This window comes from Trichoderma breve, chromosome 6 (genome assembly GCF_028502605.1).
Source record: "Trichoderma breve strain T069 chromosome 6, whole genome shotgun sequence".
Taxonomy (NCBI): Eukaryota; Fungi; Ascomycota; class Sordariomycetes; order Hypocreales; family Hypocreaceae; genus Trichoderma; species Trichoderma breve.
This window is the reverse complement of record NC_079237.1, coordinates 1447837-1467962: the sequence shown is the minus strand read 5'-3', so window position 1 is coordinate 1467962 and position 20126 is coordinate 1447837. Positions and strand designations below refer to the sequence as shown.

Below are 20126 nucleotides of genomic sequence, written 5' to 3'. Positions count from 1 at the left end.
TGTCCAGCACGCGGGATTCGGCATCTCGAACCCTTGATGCAGCAGACTATTCATTTTCCATGGTGACATTGGGCAGCCCAACGAAAAGCATTGGATGTTTGCACCACGATTGACCCCCAGCCAAGACACAGTGTTATAGATACACAACTCAATTGCACCATTCACGACGAATCAAAGTATCGCAAATGTCCAATAGCTTCATTTCGTTGTCTCGTCGTAATATAAAAACCTAGCAGTATATATGCACGTTGAATCAATAGATCCTGCAGCTACCCGTAAATACATGCAATGGGATGATATAATGCCCATCGACTTCTCGTGTGGCGTAGTGTCGCTCGAACGACCCTTACAAAGGTTCCTCTAAATGTATGATTGGGCCCCCAAAAAATGACACCTGATTACCACATGGTTGCACAATGGATGAGAATGGGGGTTTGTCATGAATTCCTCCCTTGTTCCTTTCCTTTCCCCTCTCTCTTTTTTGCCAATTCTCAAACGTCCTCGTATTCAAGGACTTGCTCAACTTCCAAAACGCCAATAATGCTACCGCTGCTTGTGATTGCAATGACCGATCCAGGTCCGCCAACTGCTTGCTCATGCTCTTCGATTTGAGACGACTGCATGTCTTCCAATATGTCTCGCGCCTGGCGGACCGTCGTCTCCGACGACATGGCCAGCATCTGCTGGCGGGACACCGTGATGCCCGTGACCTCCTTGATTGGTCTCACCATGTCTGCGTCACTCAGCGCTCGAATCTTGCTCGGGACTGCCGTCTCGTCGCCGACTCTGACCCAGCCCGTCTTAGACTTGTACGCGGCCCGGAGCAAACTCGACGCGAGATCATCGCCGCTCAGCCCATCGGCGACGTCAATCTCGTCCCATGGCACGGAAATGTGACCTATGGTCTGCGGACCTCGAGCCACCGCCGCCACGGCGGCACCAATAGCACCACCTGGGTGGTTCTTGGCAAACATTTTCGAGACACTGGGGTGAAGCTCGTGAGCCGCCGTGATGGCCAGTGCATCTCCCAAGGCCAGAGCAGCTGTCGTTGATGCTGACGGCGCCGAAACTCCAAACGATACGCTTTCAGGCTCAGGAATTGGCGCTGGTAAGAGTATCGTGTTGGGTCGATGCTTGACAAACTCGCAAGTCTCGTGCCTCATGTGAGAAGTAAGGAGAATGGTAGGAAGCCTCTCGTCCAGGTGAGGCAATGTTAGAAGAAGCTCCTGAGTCTTTCCAGAGTATGTGATGAACAAGAGCGTATCCTCCGGGCCCACTATGCCCAGGTCTCCGTGAAGAGCTTCGGTAGGATGAAGAAAGACGGAGCGAATCGCCAGGCTTTGGAACGTGGCAACCAGTTTCTTTCCAATGTGGCCAGACTTGCCCACTCCTATGATTACCAACTTGCCCTTTGTCTTGGCCAGGCGAGTAATAGCCTTGATAGAGGCATTGAACCCATCCCGGGCGATTGCGTCAATCTCGTAGAGTTTTGTGAGATTTGCTAGCGCCACGGCTTCGGTGTTTAATACATGGATGCCACTGTGAAGTCTTCTATCCATTACGGATTGCTCTCGCGTAGCTTCCCTGTCCAGGCTGAAGCCATCCACAGGGTCGCCTATCTCCTTGGCTGATGGCGAGGCTGAAGGAGTTGGCGGAGATGGGGGTGGCATAGATTGGCATTTTGAAGCGCCCAGCACAATCACAGCGCTCGTCTGGATGGGCCGGTGATCGCCGTGTCGTAAATCAATCATGGTTTCTTTCTGGTCTAGGTTCGAGCAGGATGAGCCGGTGATAAACAACAACAAGAGTAGGGAACAGAGATGAGTTTCTGCGGTTCCGCTTTCAATGTTAGGATTCCGCTGACAAGGACCCCAAAACCAAGGTAATATTGTCAGTCAGACAATAACCGCCGAAAGCGATGGAACTTTTAAACCGCGCACAATCCTGACAGCCCCGGCCACAATAACGCGCCCTAGGCTTCACAATGAAAGTAGCGAGGGGACCTTAAGAGTATCGTCGTGTCACTGACTGTGCCTTTGGAAGCGTTGAACCATTTCCGAACTTGCACCGAATGCTAAATCCAAGACGTCAACGACAGAGAAAGAGGTGGCGAATTGGGATCCAGGACTCGCAACAAACTCTCAAGCCATCATGGACGAGGCTCCAGCAAAGGAACAAAGAGGCTTGGGGGGGAAAGGCAAGAAGGGTCTGAAGGGTCTGATCGTGGAGATAAGGACTGGATGCAGGAATCGACGCCCGTGTGTTAAAAAAGATTAAAAGTCGCAATTCAGCGATCCGTGTGAGTGGACGTGGCGGCGATTGGCGGAGATGCGCGATTGTGTGCTTAGATCCTAGAGCCCAATTGGGCGAAGGCTCGGCCAACGGACGTCTATTCCGCTCGGATCGCCTGCGGAAAGGCTTAGAAATCCACTATGGTAAGCTTAGGCATAGGAATGACAGTTGAACCGACGCAGTGGCAGTTTCACCGCTGATGATGTTGTTTTGATGGCTCTTGAGATGCAGTAGAAAATTGCAAGTTTCACATGTCAAAACGGCTCCCTTAGCGCAGAGACACACTTTGGAGCAGAACCCTTCTCACATGACCCTGGCCAGCCCAGCAAGGCGATGCAAGTTCGTAGCGCCCAGCACGGCCTGTAATGTAAATCCTCCTCCCTGTGTGACAGATTAATATCCATTGATGTGCTAATGCAGCAGTGCTTTGCGTCCATTTGCGCTCGGTAGTTCCAGAAATGTCATCTTATCCCGCGGGAGTGCTTTTCACGCAGCCCCCGCATCGTCACGTCATCAGCACCGCAAATGAGCGCGGCGTTCGGCAATGGGAGGAATAAAAGTCCGATTGTAACCGTCAGATATGGAGGATTAGATATGGAGGGCTGGTTTCCACTAGGGAGAAAGAGGAGAGCGAAGAGAGCGAGGGAGAAACATCATTGAGATGGATGTCAAGGGGAAGAATGAGGAGAAGAAAAAGAGGGTTGCTCAGCCTGGTCACGATCAGAAGAACCACGACCGCTATATAGCCTATGAACGCTGCTCGCTTACATACAATCCATACCAGCTGACTACGGCTGGATCATGCCACCAGATCTGCCCGAGGCGGCTGACACAGCTTCAAACCCCCCAAAAACGTGGGCATGCCGCTTTCTGTATGTCTCGAACCAACGGCCGGGGTTCGACGGCCGCTAATTGGCCCGTCCCCATTCAGCCTCTAGGTCGTTTGTCTCACGCCAAATCGTCTCTGGTCGCCGCATCGAGGACTTTGAAGGACGATACGCGATGTTCAGAGTTTCCGCATGCGCTCATGTGTGCGGCTTGAGAACACAGTTGCCTATTGTCAGCTACCTGCAGCGGAACAACATGAGAAACATAAATATGCCATGACCCCAGAAACGTCCCCACGGCAATGGTCATCTAAAGACGTTTGCTCGGCTCATCGGCTTCTCCACGATATAGGAGGCTTATCACTGCAACGACGCACGTACAAAACACCAAGTCCTTGCCCGTTGCCCGCGGCTTCCGGCCCATCCGCCAGCTGGCAACTGAGCTCGCTTGAGAACAAAGACGAAAATGGCCCGAGAAAGCATTCAAAAGAAATGAGATTTCGGCACTGAAAAGTTCCTTACGTAAGGAGCGTTTGTACGAAATTTAAGATTTCGCCTCCGGCCCTGACTTGGGTCTTTTGGAACGCCACCGATCTCAGTATCTTGGATTTAGAACAATTCATCGCACGGGCGAACCTCCAATTTTACCCCGACCTGAAGCAGCTTTTACCGTTCGGCAAATGGCTTCAGGCCAAGTAACAGAGAAAGGCCCTCCGCCGGAGTCGTCTGCGGCTCCGCGGTACCTGACGCGCGGGAAACACAATGGTGACGGGCCGCGCCGAGGCTTGCGTCACTATGCCAAGTGGCTAGTAATGACTCTGGTCGTCGTCTTCACATTTTTCACGGCCGTCTCTCGTGCTTTTAGCTGGGCCACGGTGTCCGGTGCCATCTACAGCGCAGATGTGCCGCAGCGAATACAGGATGAGCTCGTGGGCAGGAAGCTGGCGGCTCTGCAGCGGCAACAGCCACATGAGGAGCAGCAGCATCAGTATCAGGGCCAGAAACAGCAGCAAAGGCTTGGGAGCGAGGGCAAGGCACAGGCCCTTGCCATGTCCGGCAGCGCTGTAGATGGCCACTATCTCATCGGAGTGGGCAAGGCCGACATCACGGGGCCTGTTGTCGAGATCAACATGATGGGCTATGCCAATACCGAGCAGGTTGGCAGCGGCGTGCGTCAGCGCCTGTACTCTCGCGCCTTCATCGTGGGCGACCTTGACCAGCCCGAAGACAGATTCATCTACCTCGTCCTGGATACACAGGCTGGTGACACCGCCGTCCGATACGGCATTCTCCGGGGGCTAGAGGAACTTGGCCCCGAATACTCCATGTATGGACATGACAATTTAGCCGTCACTGCGACCCACTCTCACTCCGGGCCCGGCGCCTGGCTCAACTACCTCTTACCTCAGATCACCAGCAAAGGATTCGACAGGCAGAGTTATCAGGCGATTGTCGACGGCTGCCTCTTGTCCATCCGCCGCGCACATGAGAGCCTAGAACCCGGCACCCTCACCGCAGGCACCACCAAAGTCTTTGGCGCCAACATCAATCGAAGCCTCTACGCCTATCTCGCCAACCTCGAGGAGGAGAGGACCAAGTACAACGTCAGCGCGGAAGACGATGGCTCTGTGGAGAAGGACTTGACTTTGCTCAAGTTCAGAAGAGCATCGGACGGCAAGAATATTGGCGTGCTGACATGGTTCCCTACCCATGGCACATCCATGTTGGCCAACAACACCCTCATCACAGGAGACAACAAGGGCGTGGCCGCGGATCTTTTTGAGAGGAAAGTTCGCGGAGGTGTCCAAGAGACGGACGATTTTGTTGCGGGCTTTTCTCAGGCCAACATGGGTGATGCGAGCCCCAATACGCTTGGCGGTTGGTGTGACGATGGTACAGGCGAGCCGTGCGAATTCAAGTCAAGCTCTTGCAGGAGCACCGGCAGGAGTAGGAAGTGCCACGCAAGAGGTCCCTTCTTCAGGGAAAAGGATGAGGGGGCCGCATCGTGTTTCGAGATTGGAAAGAAGCAGTACGAGGCGGCTCTGGATCTCTACACCTCGATGGATGCCCAGCAGCCAAACGTAAAGGGGTCGGGCGTCAAGGCATTCCATCGGTTTCACGACATGTCTGACTTTCAGTTTCAGCTGCCCAACGGCTCGACAGTCCGCACGTGCTCTGCTGCGTTGGGGTATTCTTTCGCAGCCGGAACGTGGGACGAACCGGGCCACTATGAGATCACGCAGTCTGGTTCCAACGACACAAACTCATCTCCCAAATGGAAGGTTCTACGATGGCTCATTGGAGCTCCCGGCCCTGAGCAGATACAGTGCCATGCTCCCAAGCCTATCCTCTTCAACGTCGGCAAGACGCACAAGCCCTATCACTGGACGCCAGATATTGTAGACATTCAGACGTTTAGAGTTGGCCAATTCATTATTGTTGTCAGCCCTGGAGAGGCAACCACGATGGCCGGTAGACGGTGGAAAGAGGCAGTTGCAGAGAGCAGCAAGATTCAATTAGCAGAGGAGCTGGACGGCAAAGAGCCCATTGTGGTGTTTGGAGGGCCGAGCAACACTTATACTCATTATATCACGACGGAGCAGGAATACGGGTACGTTCATTCCCCCTTGCTTTCTTGAGATTGGCCAATGCTGACACACAGAACTCACAGGATCCAGCGATATGAGGGAGCTTCAACCCTGTACGGCCCACACACACTTGCAGCCTACATAGATCGGACCAAGGCCCTTCTTTATCTCCTCAAGGACGATGCTCCTAGTGGAGAACCCGACTCCCGAGAGACCGGCCCACTGCCCCCCGACAACAGTGACCGATCCTATGGCTTCAACACGGGTGTCTTGTTTGATGGTACATCACAATCTCAACAATTTGGAGATGTGATTGTTGACGTCGACAAGAGCCAGTTTACCGTAGGGGATAAGGTAACGGCAACATTTGTTGGAGCCAACCCGCGAAATAACCTGCGATTGGAAGAGACGTTTGCCGCCGTCGAGTACCGTCGTCCCGGTGAAACAGAATGGACAGTGGTGCGAGACGACTCGGACTGGAAGTTGATATACCAGTGGAAGAGAAGCAGCGTGATGATGGGCACCAGCTCCGCAACCATCTCGTGGGAGATTGAAGAGTGGACGCCGCCGGGAGAATACAGACTTTGCTACTTTGGCGATGCCAAATCCATTGATGGCGAGATTACGGCGTTTGAGGGCAGAAGCACGGCGTTTATGGTCAATTAAGGTACCCAAGGGGGTATATCAGATGCTTAGTACTCTTGTTATTACTGCTACAGGCTTCTTAACTGTGCAGACTCGGGTTGGGGGATAGAAAGGCCGGCTTTGATTTTTCCCTTCTTTTTTGGTTCGTTTTTAGAGAAAGGGCGGCTGGCATTCCTGGTGCGCGAATGGCGTTTCATAGGTCAAGGTCACTCTTTTTTAGATATTACATGCTGGATAAATCGACGTTATTAGAGAACAGATTGAAGATGAGATTTACTTTGCTTTGTTCGCAGCATCAACAATTGCGATGAGATGAACCAGTTCTCGTATATACGAAGCAGCAGCACGGCACTGTACTGTGCAGACCTTTGTCAGCTTCGTCCTGTCGATCTTTGGGCTAGCACTGTTTTAGCTGGTCTGACACAAACAAAAAGAGAGCCAAGCAAAAGACACCATTGTCCAACGTGGCGAGAGGGCCAGAAAAGTCTCGAATTTCCAATGCAGGGAACTGGCGAAAGTTGCCTCCAGGCGGGCGAGGCCCTATCAAAAAGAGCGCTGCTGCTTCTGCTCCACTCCCTCTTCTACTACGGGAATACGAAATCTGAGACCAGCCGGAATGGCTTGTCCCTTTTTTTCTTCTTTTTTGGTGATGTTCTTCTATCGTCATTCGTCACTAGGCCAGGAAGGGAAAAGATAGATTCGACAGTGGTCTGTTCTCGGCTTGGCTCATGTGCGAGCTGAAAAAAAGGTTCGTCGAAGATAACGAACGGGGAAAATGCAATGGTGTGGATGGGGGATGGGGAAAAGAATGGATGGATGTTGCGCGTATCGTATATGCACAGACTGTTTGAGGGGGAGGAGATGCTTAGCAGGAAAAATACAAAAGATGAAACAAGCTTGATGCGGGCAATTGGTATGTTGCTCGTATCCTGGTGATGATGCACATGCGACTGAACTGATGCTTGCAGTTGGAGATACGAAGTGGTATTAAGTCTAAAAATAATCTAAAGGGCCAGCGAGAAACACTGCCACCCCCCTTTGTCAGCGCTGCCGCAGAAAGCACTTGCAGGAGAAAAAAAAAGAAGCTCAAAGTCAGGCATGAATACTAAGGTAAATAATAAGCATTAGCATCTTACAAACATTGAGCCCTTCATTCTCCCCCCGCAAGGCCCATCATCGTCAGCCTCCCTTTTGCGATGATCATCATTGATATCTATTTGTCTATCTGTCAATCAATCAAATCGAGTCATGTTGGTTCGCATTCCCCATCGCTAAAGGGGAATAAATGTTAATAGTTCCGCCCAACGGTCCCAGACTAACGATTGGAAGACCCTTTTTTTTTCTTCTTCCTTTCTACAGTATCTCCCGGGTTTCCGGCAGCGGCAGACGCTTTTCCCCCCTTCGATAGCACCAAATAGTTGGCAATCAATATGCAATAGCGCAAAAACCCATGATAGTACTGTGTTGATTGTACAGTACTCATACATGATAACGATGATGGGATGGCCGCGCAAGGCCTCGTAAAATGTGGATGCCGGGTGGGTATATTCAGTGTCTGTCTTGCGGCTTCTATTGGATGTGCGTTGTTCCCATTTGTTTCAAAACACGGCACGGCGACGGAGGGAAAGGTCAGCAATGGTTGTCTCTCGTCTCTCTTCAGCCCAGCTGGTAATAGAATGCCGGCTGTCTGGTGCATTGACCCCATTGTAAAGTCCCGACGAGGCCGAGAACTACCTGGTAGGCATGTCCATACATACCAACTGCCATCAAGTTGTTTAGATGCCGGTACTGTAGTACAGAGTCCAGAATCCAGGTCCAGGTTCTAATCATCTCAAGTGCATCCATGCCATTGTCAATCCAGTAACACTGAGCTGCAGGCACAATGCCTCTCTCCCTCTCTCTCAGGGTTGCACAACAGCGTCAAAGATAACCACCCCCCGTCTTTTGTCGTTCTCGCTTGCGTGCGTCCATTCTTTCATCTGCTCTCTCTCTCGGCCTCTTCCTAACTCGTACGACCCGCTGCAACAGTGCCCGAACTGGCCTCTCTAACCGCCAGCAGCTTTAGTGTTTAGTCGTCCACTGTCCAATGCATGCAAAGACCCTGGCTCCTAGTTCTTCAGCTCGTCGTCATCATTGCCTGCTTTTTTTGCCCTACAGACAGCCCCCCCTTGCCTGGCCTTGCCTTGCGGCTTTGTGCTCTGTTCTCCGTACTCCGTTCTTGCGTTAGTACCTGTACCCATCAATATTATACGGGCTAGTACTGTACAGAATGCCAGCCCTGTAACCAGTGCGTGCGCTGGAATGAATCCCGCCTGCTAGCAAGGCAGATTAGTGGTGCTAGCGCCGCCTGTGCGCTCCGTACGAGTACAGGTACCTGGACCAGGAAAAGAATGGATGAGAAATAGCGATCGCTGACGGAGGCGGCCAAGCGGGTCTGGGCTGGGCTGATCGTGCTGGATTTCGTGCTGCTTCTGCTTTCTTTCTTTTGCCTCTGTCTTTGTCTCTCCTGACAGTTGCTTTGCTTTGTCTCGGCTTGACTTGACTTGACGATTGAACTTACGGGCTGTGGCTGTGATCCAAGATCGATAAGCCCAGCCACATACGCGAAGGTGGAGATATTGGATCGCATCTTTTCTCTTTGCCCTTCTCCCTCTTCGGTGTCAAAAGCAAAATCTCATATCTCACCTCCGCTGTGCTTCGGGTTACGCAATACGAGATACCAGTCGCCAATCTTGCTTCTGCTCTGTCCTTGTCCTCCCCTCGCTTGCCGACCTGTCTTTTCCCCGACTCTTGTCTTTCTCCTTCATAAGTCTGGTCTGTCCAAGGCTCAGCTCAGCTCAGCTCAGCAAACCCCCCCTTGGCCGAGTTGAACGACTCCCGCCTGTCGATTTAATTTAATTCCAATCCACTCCGATAACCTTCTTTCTTCCTCTTCCTCTTCCTCTCTCTCTTTCTCCTATTTTCTCTGGCTGGGCTCTCACGCTTCTGCCGCCTTTTCACAACTGTGCTGTGACCCGCCAAGCATGGGAGCGGACCGGAGTTGGTCTTGGCGAAGCTTTATCAAGATGCCGTCCCGCAACTGGCGAGCCGCCATCATCGTCGGCTGCACTTTGCTGCTGACGCTGCCCCTCTACCAGCTGCGCGACCACCAGTCCGCCGGCTACTACAAGCAGTACATCTACGACCGAATATCGCCCTATCTGCAGGGCCAGGGCGTCTACAACAACACCCTGTACCATGAGGGGACCGAGGCTGCCGTCCACTCACGCTGGAACTTCAGCTCGCCATGCGACGGCTTTCCCAACATGGACGGCATCATGCTGGTCATGAAGACGGGCGCCACTGAGGCCTACGACAAGCTGCCCACGCAATTGCTCACCGGCCTGCAGTGCATCGACGACTTTCTCATCTTTTCCGATCTGGTAAGTATCTTTGTGTGTCTTTGTGTGCCTTTTGCCGTTGCTGTTGCTGTTGCACACACACGCTCCCGCCTTGGCAGCGGCACATCAAACGGACCAGCAAGGGTTTCGGCTTCGCGACTAACACCCAACAGGAGCAGCAGATTGGCAAGTACCACATCTACGATTCCCTCGACCGCGTCGACGACAAGATCAAGGAAAAGTACAACGAATTCAAGCTCTACCAGGCCCAGCAGGAATGCCCCGTCTCGCAAAAGGACTGCACCGCCGGCATGGACGGCGGCTGGGAACTGGACAAGTTCAAGTTTGTCAACATGATTGTGCGGGCCTGGGAATTGCGCCCCGACCAGGAATGGTACGTCTTTGCCGAGGCCGACACCTACGTCGTCTGGCCTACTCTGGTCCATTGGCTACGCAACAAAGTCAACCCCCGAGACAACGTCTACATCGGCAGCGTTGCCATGATCTCCGGCTTCCCCTTTGCCCACGGCGGCAGCGGCTACATCGTGTCCGGCGCACTCATGCGCAAGATGGCCCAGATCCCGGATATCACAAAGTACGACGACAAGGCGGGAGACGAGTGCTGTGGTGACGTCGTCTTTGCCCGAGTGGCCAAGGAGGTGGGAACCAAGGTCATGAACGCCCATCCCATGTTCAACGGTGAAAAGCCTAACACGTTGCCCTACGGACCTGGACATTGGTGCGAGCCTCTCTTCACCATGCACCACATGAACTCGGAGGAAATCAGCGGCGTGTGGCAGTACGAGCAAACACGCACCAAGAAGGTTTGCATTTTCTCTCTCTCTGTCAATGGCTCAACCGCAAAGAAAAGTTTAAAAAAAACTAACAAAATTCGGCACACAGGACTTTATGCAGATCCGAGAAATGTACTACGCCTTTTTCGCCCCCAAGATGGTTTCCTACCGAAAGGACTGGGACAACCTGTCAGACGATACCTGCTACCTCGCCCCCGACGAGGAGAGCCAGAAAAAGGCCACTGGTCAACAAAGGGATCGACAGGTCAAGGAGGAGGACAAAAACGTTGTCCAAAAGTATGCGCACAACTCACCAGCCGCCTGCGCCAAGGTTTGTGAGGCTGCCGGTCTCGATATTCCGGCCGAAGAGTTTGAGAAGCTGGAGACGGAGACGGACCGAGGCAAGTTGATTCGAGCCAAGTACGACGAGAAAGCCGGTGGAGATGTCGATTTTAAGAAAAACCGCAAGTGCTTCCAGTGGCGATTCCAGAAAAACGTCTGCTGCACGAGCAAGAGCTTCAAGCTCGGCAAGCCCAAGAAGGAGAAGAATGACGGAGACAAGTGGACGAGCGGATGGTTCGTCAAGGGCATCAACGACTGGATCGAAACCAAGGAGGAGTGCCCCCTGGATTGGAGAAACCCTCATTAAACGGCTCGGCCCTCTACACGAGGCCCTCTACACGACTTTGCTGTTATGGTGACGTATAACGGCCACATCGACCGACTGCAAGCAACGACTGTATGACGGTGCTGTGTGTATCAGCCTGAATTTTTTTTTATAATTGTTTTTGCACGGGACCCAAAAAACGGTGGGATTGTTAAAGACTGCATCTTTCTCAAGTCTTTTTTGGTTATTCTTTCTGTTTTCTTCTTTTGCATAGACTGGATGGGCAAATCACCGGCGTTTTTTTTTTTCTAAAGGGCATGAGAAAAGGGGGGAAAGGGAACGGAATGGGATCCCTCTTCTTTTTTGTTTTAACGTTTACAGTTTTTGTAAACCCGTTTCCCTCTAGTGGCCTCTTTTCGATTTGTGATGAGGTTGGGGCGAAAGAAGAGGGGTTTTGGCTGTTGTCACTGGGTTTGGACAAATGCTCATTTGGATCGGGAGAAGCGCGTCACGCATATATACATATTATCTTATTTACATAGTTCTTTTGGCTGTTGAGGTACATACATAGATGGTCATTATTGGCGTTTAATCCCATGGAGAAAAGAGAAATTAAGCAGATTCGCAGACTTGAGTAAACATTATGGATGTGATTGATGTACGAGAAGAAGAAAGGCATCAGAGATCTGGAGATCATAAATTAAGCAGATTTGCACACTTGAGTACACATGACGATATGACTGAGATGATGATCGAAAAGTCTCTTCATTCTCTATTATTGAGTATTGTGTTGTTACATCTTTCTTCTCTAGGTAAAAATTGTAATCTCGCTCCAAAAGACGAGTTCAAATCCGCTGGTGTATCAGTCTTAATGCCCTTTCATCATTATGCCCAACACCAAAATGTCCGTGAAAAGATCCTTCCTCCCGCTAGAGCGTATTCGCGTGCCGTATTTCCCTCGTATGATACCTCTCCTCAAAACATAGCAAGTTGGAAACAAAAAATCAAGATTCATCGCCATCGTCACGAACCGCCGCCTACCAATCTCCCCGTCCAAAAAGCGCCTTGTAAAATTCAAATATCCAGTATAAAAAAGAAAAAAGAAATGTCGCTGAGTACTGGACTAATTATGCCACTACCTTCTTCGCTCCATGACGTCCACACGAATGAGGCTTCTTGGGCGACTTCATGAAGCAGTATCCCCTGGCGTTGGGCCCGGCAGGCGGGCCGTACATCTCCTTGATCTCGCAGTACTCGTACCCCTTGCCGAACCAGTCCCTGAGGTGCCTGTGGAGTTCGCAGCGCGAGATGCCGCACTTGCGACAGTAGACCTGGCCCTTGACGCGGAGGCGCTCCAGCTCGTTCTCGCTGGTGGCCTCGGGCTTGGAGTGAGGGTGCACGAGGGGTCCTGCGCCGCGCCACGCCCACTCGATGTCGTTGGGGCCCGAGTATCGGCTGGACAGCGGGACGATGCCGTTCTTGCGCTTGTGGATGTCGTACAGCTTGGAGTGCGCCAGGCCGAAGCACGCGCCGTCGATGGGGTCGAGGAAGTCGAAGATGGCATAATGCAGCTCGGAGGGGAGATCGAGCAGAGTGAGGCGTTCAGATGGTCGTGGCTGGTTGGCCGGCTCGGGCTCCTTGTCCGTCACAGAGTACGACCGACGAGGAGGAGGCAGCTTGGGCCGCTGGGGAGGCGGCATGTGCTTTGATACGGGCTGAGGAGAGGGCACGGCCGCGTGCTCCGGGATGCGATCAACCGTCGCAGGCACCGCGGCGTGGAAGTAATGCGGCCCTTCATTCTGCTGGGCCTGGTGGTCGGTCAGGGAGAATCCCCGCCTGGGCGTCCTCATCATGCCCCTCTTGACCATGAGCTCTCGTGCTCTCTGGGCGTGCTCCTCCCTCGACGTGACCATATTTTCAGATCTGTCGTTGCTCGCCTCGAGCATGGCATTGCCGCTCGGGGACAGAGCTGGGGCCGCAAGTAGTTGAACCATTATCTCAGAGTTCAAGTATATAGCCAGGGAAAATCGATCGAGTTGTCGGGCGTTGGTGAAAGTTGAGGAGTTGAGAGTTGGGGTGTTTGTTTGTATGCGTGTTCTGATGCTGGAAGATTCGGTTGGATAACCCCCACGGGCAAGGTAAGGGGTGGGATGATAATGCGTTGACGTGTTGACTTTTGTTCGTTATCGCAGTTGCGTAATGCGGCACAATGTTTTACTATAAGGCGGCAGGCTCCTCACTAACGACTTCATGAGAGAAACAAGGCCTGAGATGTATGTGCGAGTGGTCACTTCTTCCCCCCACACTCTGGACCGGGGCACCGGCTGATGGTCTTTTATAACTTGCAGGATGGGCAGCGAACGAACCGGACCGAGGCCAGGAAACGCCGAAAAAATGGGCGACTTCGGGGGGGAGGGGTGTGTTTGGTGTGGTGTGACGGACGGGCCCAGTATCCAGAGCAGAGCGCAAACTTGGTTTCCGGGCGCGGGACCCATGCAAATCACCCATCCAAGCAGAGTTTTTTCTTCCCCTGGGAGGCGAATGTGCTAGTCAACGGGATGACCATGTGCCACTCAACCACTGCCTTTGGCCATGCCTTGGACAGGACCGGACACGCTTCATGGCGGGTGGTTAGCGCGAGGTACGGGCGAGGCCACGCGAAACGCCATTGGTGGCTCAAGTCCAATTGCCCACGCTTGACGTACGACCGTCTGCGTATCACAGCAGCGATCATGTGGTCCGGCCGTGGGCTTCATGGCATGGGGATGGGCACATCTTGGTTCGCTTGCGGGTTGCGGATAAGCATTGAAGGCGGGGGAATCGGGGCATCATGGCCTGACCCTGTAGCCCTGATCCCCGATTGCGAGCAAAAACATCTCGCCAGCACCAGCGGGTGGCAAGAGACGATTGCGGGATGGGGCATCTTCCCAGGCAAATCACTGGCCCGCAACGGAAGATCTTGGCCATCCCACCCTCGATCAACAGTGAGGCGGAGGGTCTTGGGGTATCACCAGCTTGCACCAGCATGGTCTGGCACCGCCGAGCCTGCATGCGGATTGGATGCTGCCAATTCCTGTCGACGGTCTCGATCGGGGTCCATTGGCAGGATTATGCTGCTGCCTTCCATCCCTCTTGAAGGCCAAGAAGAAAAGAGAGAACAATATAGAAGAAAAAAATCAAAAGCATAGGGTTGGATGGGTGGATGCTTTCTCACTGTGTCGCAGACTTGTCTCGAACATCTGATCGCTGCTCCCGGCATCCGACCGCAGGCACCGAGATAAAAAATCCTGCCCACCACCAAGAAAGACACAGCTCAGCCCCCAGTGTCAGTCCCAAGACCGCTTCCGTCTCCCTCCGATCCCTTCGGACAGGCTCCCATATTTCTTCGCTCGCTGACAGCAGATCGTAAACGCTCTCGGACAATGCGATCCAACACCGTCGTTTCGCTCTGCTCTGTATCCGGCCAAGGGACCCTTCGGAGACGATCCCGATCTTCGGTGGGGATTTTGTTAGCAGTCCGAGCCGTCGTCTGCTGCCTCCACCCCGGCGCTGCAGCTGAGGTCATAGCGGAGCTGAGATGGGAGGTCTGATCTGATCTTGAAGCATCGTGGACCCTGTATCTATACCTTCTGCACTGTACATGTGTATCAGTAAAACTCCTTTCGTCATTCAACCCATTTTTAAGGTAGATCAGTAGAGGAAACATTTTCGTAGGTGTAAAGTCTGGGCATCGTGAGAGGGGACGTAGCCTTAAAAAGAAAAGAAAAAAGAGAATCGCTCGCTTCCCCGTCCCGGCGGTGTACCGGGTAGGTCAGGTGCGGCTGATCGCGTGCCCTTTTTCATTCCTGCTACTGCTTCTCCCTGCATTTGCGGCGCTGAAAGAGCATCGTGAAGGGTTTTGCAGTGGTGTTTGACAGCAGCACGCTAAGTAGCAATTGCATGCATTGGCGAGGGCCTTTTGGGGCTGCGCGTAACAGCGCAACTGCGGCTCGTGGAATGGAATGACACTGACTGGATGCATTGAGAGGCACGTAGTAGATGGACACTTTTCATCTCGACGTCTGTTTTGTGTTTGCTACCCATTGAATGCTTATAGGATGAAAGAGTCTATATAGCCGGGACCATCTCGACACGAAATCCCGCAAGCCACCGCATATGGCTTGTTGTACAATCTAGCAACGCAAACTTAATAAAGATGAGAGTCTGCCACTTTGCAATGCTTTCGGGAGTGGCATGTGATACGGATCATATATACGCATTCATAGTACCACCCGAGGTAGTCTTGTAGCCACTACATGTGAATTTTATCCATAGATAATACTGCTGTTGAAAAAGAAACTCTCAGTAGCGCGTAGCCATGCATGATTCAGGCAAAAGTAAATTAATAACAGCTCAAATAACAGTCGACTCCGTAGGTATCCCTTACTTGTTTCCATGCCATGTGTCGCGCTACTCACTATCCATCACAGCATCCTATCGCTCAATATGCAAGTAATTCATCAAAAAGATGCAAAGCGTGGGCGAACCATGGCACCAGAGCCGCTCTCCCCCCGAACCACCGCAGTCTATAGAGGAGCAACTTGCCCAGATCCTAGCTCTTCACACACGAGTATTCGCATCCAAGCCAGAGTCCGCCCACCGACCTTCTAAAGATGCAGGCTCAGGGGGGGCCGGCCCTCCCCCTTCACTTTCACCCCCCCTCCCAAGCTTCTTTGTCTATGTCTTCCTCAGATGGCGATCCAGATCAGCATGATGACCACGTCCATGCCCTTGCCCTCGCCTCCGTCGTACTTGAAAGTCCACATGCCGTCCTTCTTCTCGTCCCAGTATGCGCCGGTTGCGCTGTGCATTCCTCGTCGGCCGACGTGCGGCTTGCCGTCCGTTGCGGTGGCATCTGTGCTCGTCGACACGTGAGGCTCCTCCGTCTTGGTGTCGGTGCCGCCGCGGGACTTGTTCAGGGCGGATGTGGGAACAAGGTGCTGGACAATGGTGCTGTTGCAGGCGAACTTGTATGAGGGAGAAGTGGCGCCCTGGGGAGTCGCCTCAGAGATGAGCGCTTTCAGCATGGAGCTCTGTCGCAACGGTTAGTTTAGCGGTTGGAAACAGAGATCTTGACCGTCGTGCGGAGAGATCAGGATCTGGCATACGATGATGGTCGAGTTCCATTGCTCAGTCTTGGCGTGGTCGTAGAATTCCGCACTGCCGATGGCGTTGTTGCACACCTAGTTTGCTCATGTTAGACGCGGCGAGCTCGATATAACCAGCTTCAAACAGCTTGGGAGAGGAGGGCGACAAAGCGTACATCTGTGGCAATCTGCTTAAGTCGGTTAAAGGGCACGGGCTAGTATCCTCGATTAGCATGTCTCACAGCCCCTCCGAGAGCCTCTGTAGCAGCGCATTGCGTACCGGGGTAGACATGTTGACTGGTGGCTTGGTGATGCTTCAGCTCGGTGTTTAGTTTAGGGGGGAGGATGCGATGGACGGATGCGACGACAATGTGCTAGCTGCGGTGCTTGCAAGATGCCAATGACGGAAATACAGCCTGTGCTCCAGCGAAGCCCTGCGTTAGCCAACCATTGAGAGGCGATGCAGCCGCGGAGACGAGCTCACCTGTAACGCTTAATTCTCTTTGCTCTTGTGCTTCCAACCGCGACAAGTTGCTCGTTCGCCCTGCATGGCTTTCCCCTTTTGGTACAGCAAACCAAAACCGCGCTGCTTCGCTGTTGCGGGGCCGTGCACGTGATCTGCCAGCCGCCTCTCCAGCAACTCTAGCAGCCCGTCTAGCAGTCTAATAGCAGCTCTCCGGCTAGCGGTCCAGCGGTCCAGCAGTCCAGCTAACCAGCTGCTGTTCAAGCCCACGTGCTCCCCGTAGCTCGACAAATCCGGCCTGCAGCAGTGGGGACGGGCGGAACTTAGTACCTCTGCAGCTTTTGACCTGCGAGATGCTGCCGGGGGCCGCCACGGTCGGATCTTGCTTTTCTTCTCTTCCTATGTATCTTGCGTTCGCACAAAATTCTTCTTCGTCGACCCCCGAAGCTTCACCTGCTCCGACTCGTCTCTAACGTGCCGCTCCCTCGTTGGCATTTATATCGCTTACCCGTCAATCGCGCGCGGCACCGTCTTTAGCAACACCGCCCTGAACGTCATCCTTTTGACCAAACCAACTAGCGGCAGCTCGAAAGTCCTCCAGCGATAAACTTTTTTTACCTTATTCAACTTCATTACTACGACGCAATGTCTTCCCAGCCTCTCCTCCAAACCGCTCCCGGTAAGTCGATATACCATTAGATTGGAGACTCCTCTACGCTCTCGTCGACGATTTCGTGCCAATTGCTCATCAATTGATATAGGCAAGCGCATTGCCCTCCCTACTCGCGTCGAGCCCAAGGTCTTCTTCGCCAACGAGCGTACGTTCCTGTCATGGCTCAACTTTACCGTCATCCTCGGTGCCCTAGCCATCGGAATGCTTAACTTTGGCGACCGAGTGTCTTTCATCTCCGCCTTCCTCTTTACCGGCGTGGCCATGTTGACCATGATTTACGCCCTGGTCACATACCACTGGAGAGCAAAGTCTATACGAGTGAGGGGGCAGGCTGGTTTCGACGACCGATTCGGTCCCACTTTCTTGGCCATCATTCTGCTTTTGGCCGTCATCGTCAACTTCGTCCTCAGGATTATGGACCAGTCCAAGAAGCAGAAGGATCAGCCCGTGTACTAAGCCACTGGAGTCTACTATTGGAGAAGGACGAACGAATCATAGGACTGGACCGAAGCGGCATCAATGTCTTAGGACATGCGAGCGAAAATGATGAGGCTGCCTGTATTGGACTGTCAGGCTTAGCAAGGCCTGTCCGTCAAATTTCCCGACGAGGAAAGGTTTCTAACGAAACTAAGCGCTGTGTTGAATTAGTGTATCATATGTTTTTTTCTTGGGTATCGCACCGGAGGTAATTAATAGCTCAATAAGATTGTATATCAAGGCTTGGGTATCATATTGCTGTAACCACGTGAAAATTTTTCTTCCCCTTTCAGACCCAGCTGGTCGAAACCAAACCCCATGCTTCCCCATATCCGCAACCTTGTCTATAGTGGAGTATCTTCGCTCGTCTGTACCGTTACGTCTTCCCTCGAATTGAGTTCTGGGATTGCTTGATGTGAAATGAATATCCTCAAAGACTTGTATGTTTGAGCTCGCGGAGGCGGCAATACGGCTTGCTCGAATCGACTTTCCATGGCCTCGAACGCACCCTCGTCACTGTCGGAATCCTCCTCAGCCTCCTCCTCCTCCTCCACATCTCCCCTCTCACGCGTGTTTTTCTTTTTCTTCTTGGCCTCGGGAGGCAGATCGAAGAGCTCATTGTACTGATACCAGGCCTGGCCCTTCTCCCCCAGTAATCTTTTGCATTGCTCCGCCACCGTGATCATTTTGCAGACATCTGCAGGGCGCGCATGGAGCAGGATCGCTCGCGACTCGGCGGACTTGTCGAGAAGATGGGAAGATGCGCTGGAAACTCGCTTGCGGATCTGCGTCGATGATAGGACGGACAGGGCGAGGACGTTGTGCTTGGCGGAGAGTTCCTTGAGGATGGCTTCGTGCGGACCTATCAGGGTGGGATTTCCCTGGGTGCGAGGTTTCTTAGATGGAGCCGGCTGGCTGGAGGAGTGCTTGCGCTTCTTGGAGGCATTGTCGGTTGACATGGCTGGGTTTGGTGGTGACTGCAGTTTTGATGTTGTTGGAAGATGTGGTGATGATTATTTACTAGAGCTTTTGGTGGAAAAAAAATGTGGGTTTGGAGCTAGTGGTGCTACATTGGTACTTGTCTTAGATCTTAGCGCACTCTGGCTGTTGTACTGTAAAAACATCCTTTTATGGTGAAGCGTCATTCTCATCAAGCCAATAGCTGTGTTACTGGTGTTAAGAGGCAAGCTGTGGTAGTATTGGTTTAGTATTTAACTGCACATCTTGTATCATTGCTCCCGGAATGCCCAATTTGGAAATATAAAGCAACCTTGATAACGATGATTCCATTGCTCACCCAAGTTAACCACCACACGAATCCCATCGGGGCTAGGCACAACGTAGATCCGGCGCCCGCCTTTTGTTGAGCGTTTTCCGAAGGTAAGCCGACCGAAGTGGCTGCCCAACGGACTAAACCTTGTTCCTCTGCTCGGCAGATGGTGTGGACACGCCTCGGGCCAGTCAAACGCATCAGACGAAAAGACTAGAGGCATCAACTTGCCAAAGCACGTTCTCCAAATAGAAGCCCGCTGTGGGAGTGTGCATTCTGGCGTCTCTGGCGGCACTCGACGCTATTTTCAGTGGACGGGCGCACATGGACCCTGGAAAAAAACAGATGCAATGCATTGTCTTGCTTGCTCTGCGCTTCGTTTGGGGGAAGCAGTCCAATCGTCACCTAGTACAGACGCCGTTGAGACAAATGGATGACGAGTTCTGCCAGCGCTTGGGTGGAGACGGCCAGGACAGGTACAGGTACGACTGACGATGAGTCTCTGTGCCCCGTAACACTGCAAAAGTGGACATGTACTCGTACGGGGCAGAGGCGCTACTCTACCTGTTTCTTGTCCGCACTACCAGCGTGATCGGCCCACCAGCCCGTCAAGAGCTGGGCAGATGTCGTATTGCGTGTAATAGTTGGAACATGGCGGAACGGCCATGGTTCTGCACCAACTGATGGGCGAAAACGAACAGCAGCTACTTCGATAGAATTGCCCCGTTCTAGGGCCTCACTCAGCGTTCAATACTAACTCAGCATGGTATCTGAAACCAACACAGCGGCCGGTTTGGCCAGACGACAGGGGATCTTGCTAGATATTGAGCATCGATCTCGAATTCCGAAAATCGAGGATTCTACGCCGGGGATTGGTCCGTAAATTGGGCTGCATTGGAGCCATGCACCAACGACATTAGCTCGACCCTCAATAGACACCACCAAAGGTCCCCTCAACTGTTACCGTGCCGTACTCCTACTCTT

At 52.7% G+C, this 20126-nt stretch overlaps 7 protein-coding genes across 7 annotated transcripts; 3 read left to right on the top strand and 4 right to left on the bottom strand.

Moving 5' to 3' along the window:
- Window positions 1-491: 491 nt before the first annotated feature.
- T069G_09391 (SIS domain-containing protein) lies at window positions 492-1751 on the bottom strand (the record flags this gene model as incomplete). Its single annotated transcript, XM_056176601.1, has 1 exon — window positions 492-1751. The coding sequence occupies one exon, from the start codon at window positions 1749-1751 to the stop codon at window positions 492-494; it is 1260 nt and encodes a 419-aa protein (XP_056025079.1).
- Window positions 1752-3799: 2048 nt separating this feature from the next.
- T069G_09390 (uncharacterized protein) lies at window positions 3800-6373 on the top strand (the record flags this gene model as incomplete). The annotated part of the gene is made up of 3 exons (XM_056176600.1): window positions 3800-5025; window positions 5101-5730; window positions 5791-6373. The coding sequence occupies 3 exons, from the start codon at window positions 3800-3802 to the stop codon at window positions 6371-6373; spliced, it is 2439 nt and encodes an 812-aa protein (XP_056025078.1).
- Window positions 6374-9417: 3044 nt separating this feature from the next.
- Window positions 9418-11175, top strand: T069G_09389 (uncharacterized protein; the record flags this gene model as incomplete). The annotated part of the gene is made up of 3 exons (XM_056176599.1): window positions 9418-9774; window positions 9906-10556; window positions 10636-11175. 3 exons carry the CDS (start codon window positions 9418-9420, stop codon window positions 11173-11175), a joined length of 1548 nt encoding a protein of 515 aa, XP_056025077.1.
- Window positions 11176-12260: 1085 nt separating this feature from the next.
- T069G_09388 (uncharacterized protein) lies at window positions 12261-13127 on the bottom strand (the record flags this gene model as incomplete). The annotated part of the gene is made up of 1 exon (XM_056176598.1): window positions 12261-13127. One exon carries the CDS (start codon window positions 13125-13127, stop codon window positions 12261-12263), a length of 867 nt encoding a protein of 288 aa, XP_056025076.1.
- A 2733-nt stretch (window positions 13128-15860) lies between these two features.
- On the bottom strand, window positions 15861-16551 carry T069G_09387 (tctex-1 family domain-containing protein; the record flags this gene model as incomplete). The annotated part of the gene is made up of 4 exons (XM_056176597.1): window positions 15861-16205; window positions 16281-16355; window positions 16436-16474; window positions 16540-16551. 4 exons carry the CDS (start codon window positions 16549-16551, stop codon window positions 15861-15863), a joined length of 471 nt encoding a protein of 156 aa, XP_056025075.1.
- Window positions 16552-17367: 816 nt separating this feature from the next.
- Window positions 17368-17851, top strand: T069G_09386 (uncharacterized protein; the record flags this gene model as incomplete). The annotated part of the gene is made up of 2 exons (XM_056176596.1): window positions 17368-17401; window positions 17484-17851. 2 exons carry the CDS (start codon window positions 17368-17370, stop codon window positions 17849-17851), a joined length of 402 nt encoding a protein of 133 aa, XP_056025074.1.
- Window positions 17852-18216: 365 nt separating this feature from the next.
- Window positions 18217-18831, bottom strand: T069G_09385 (alba domain-containing protein; the record flags this gene model as incomplete). Its single annotated transcript, XM_056176595.1, has 1 exon — window positions 18217-18831. One exon carries the CDS (start codon window positions 18829-18831, stop codon window positions 18217-18219), a length of 615 nt encoding a protein of 204 aa, XP_056025073.1.
- Window positions 18832-20126: the final 1295 nt, after the last annotated feature.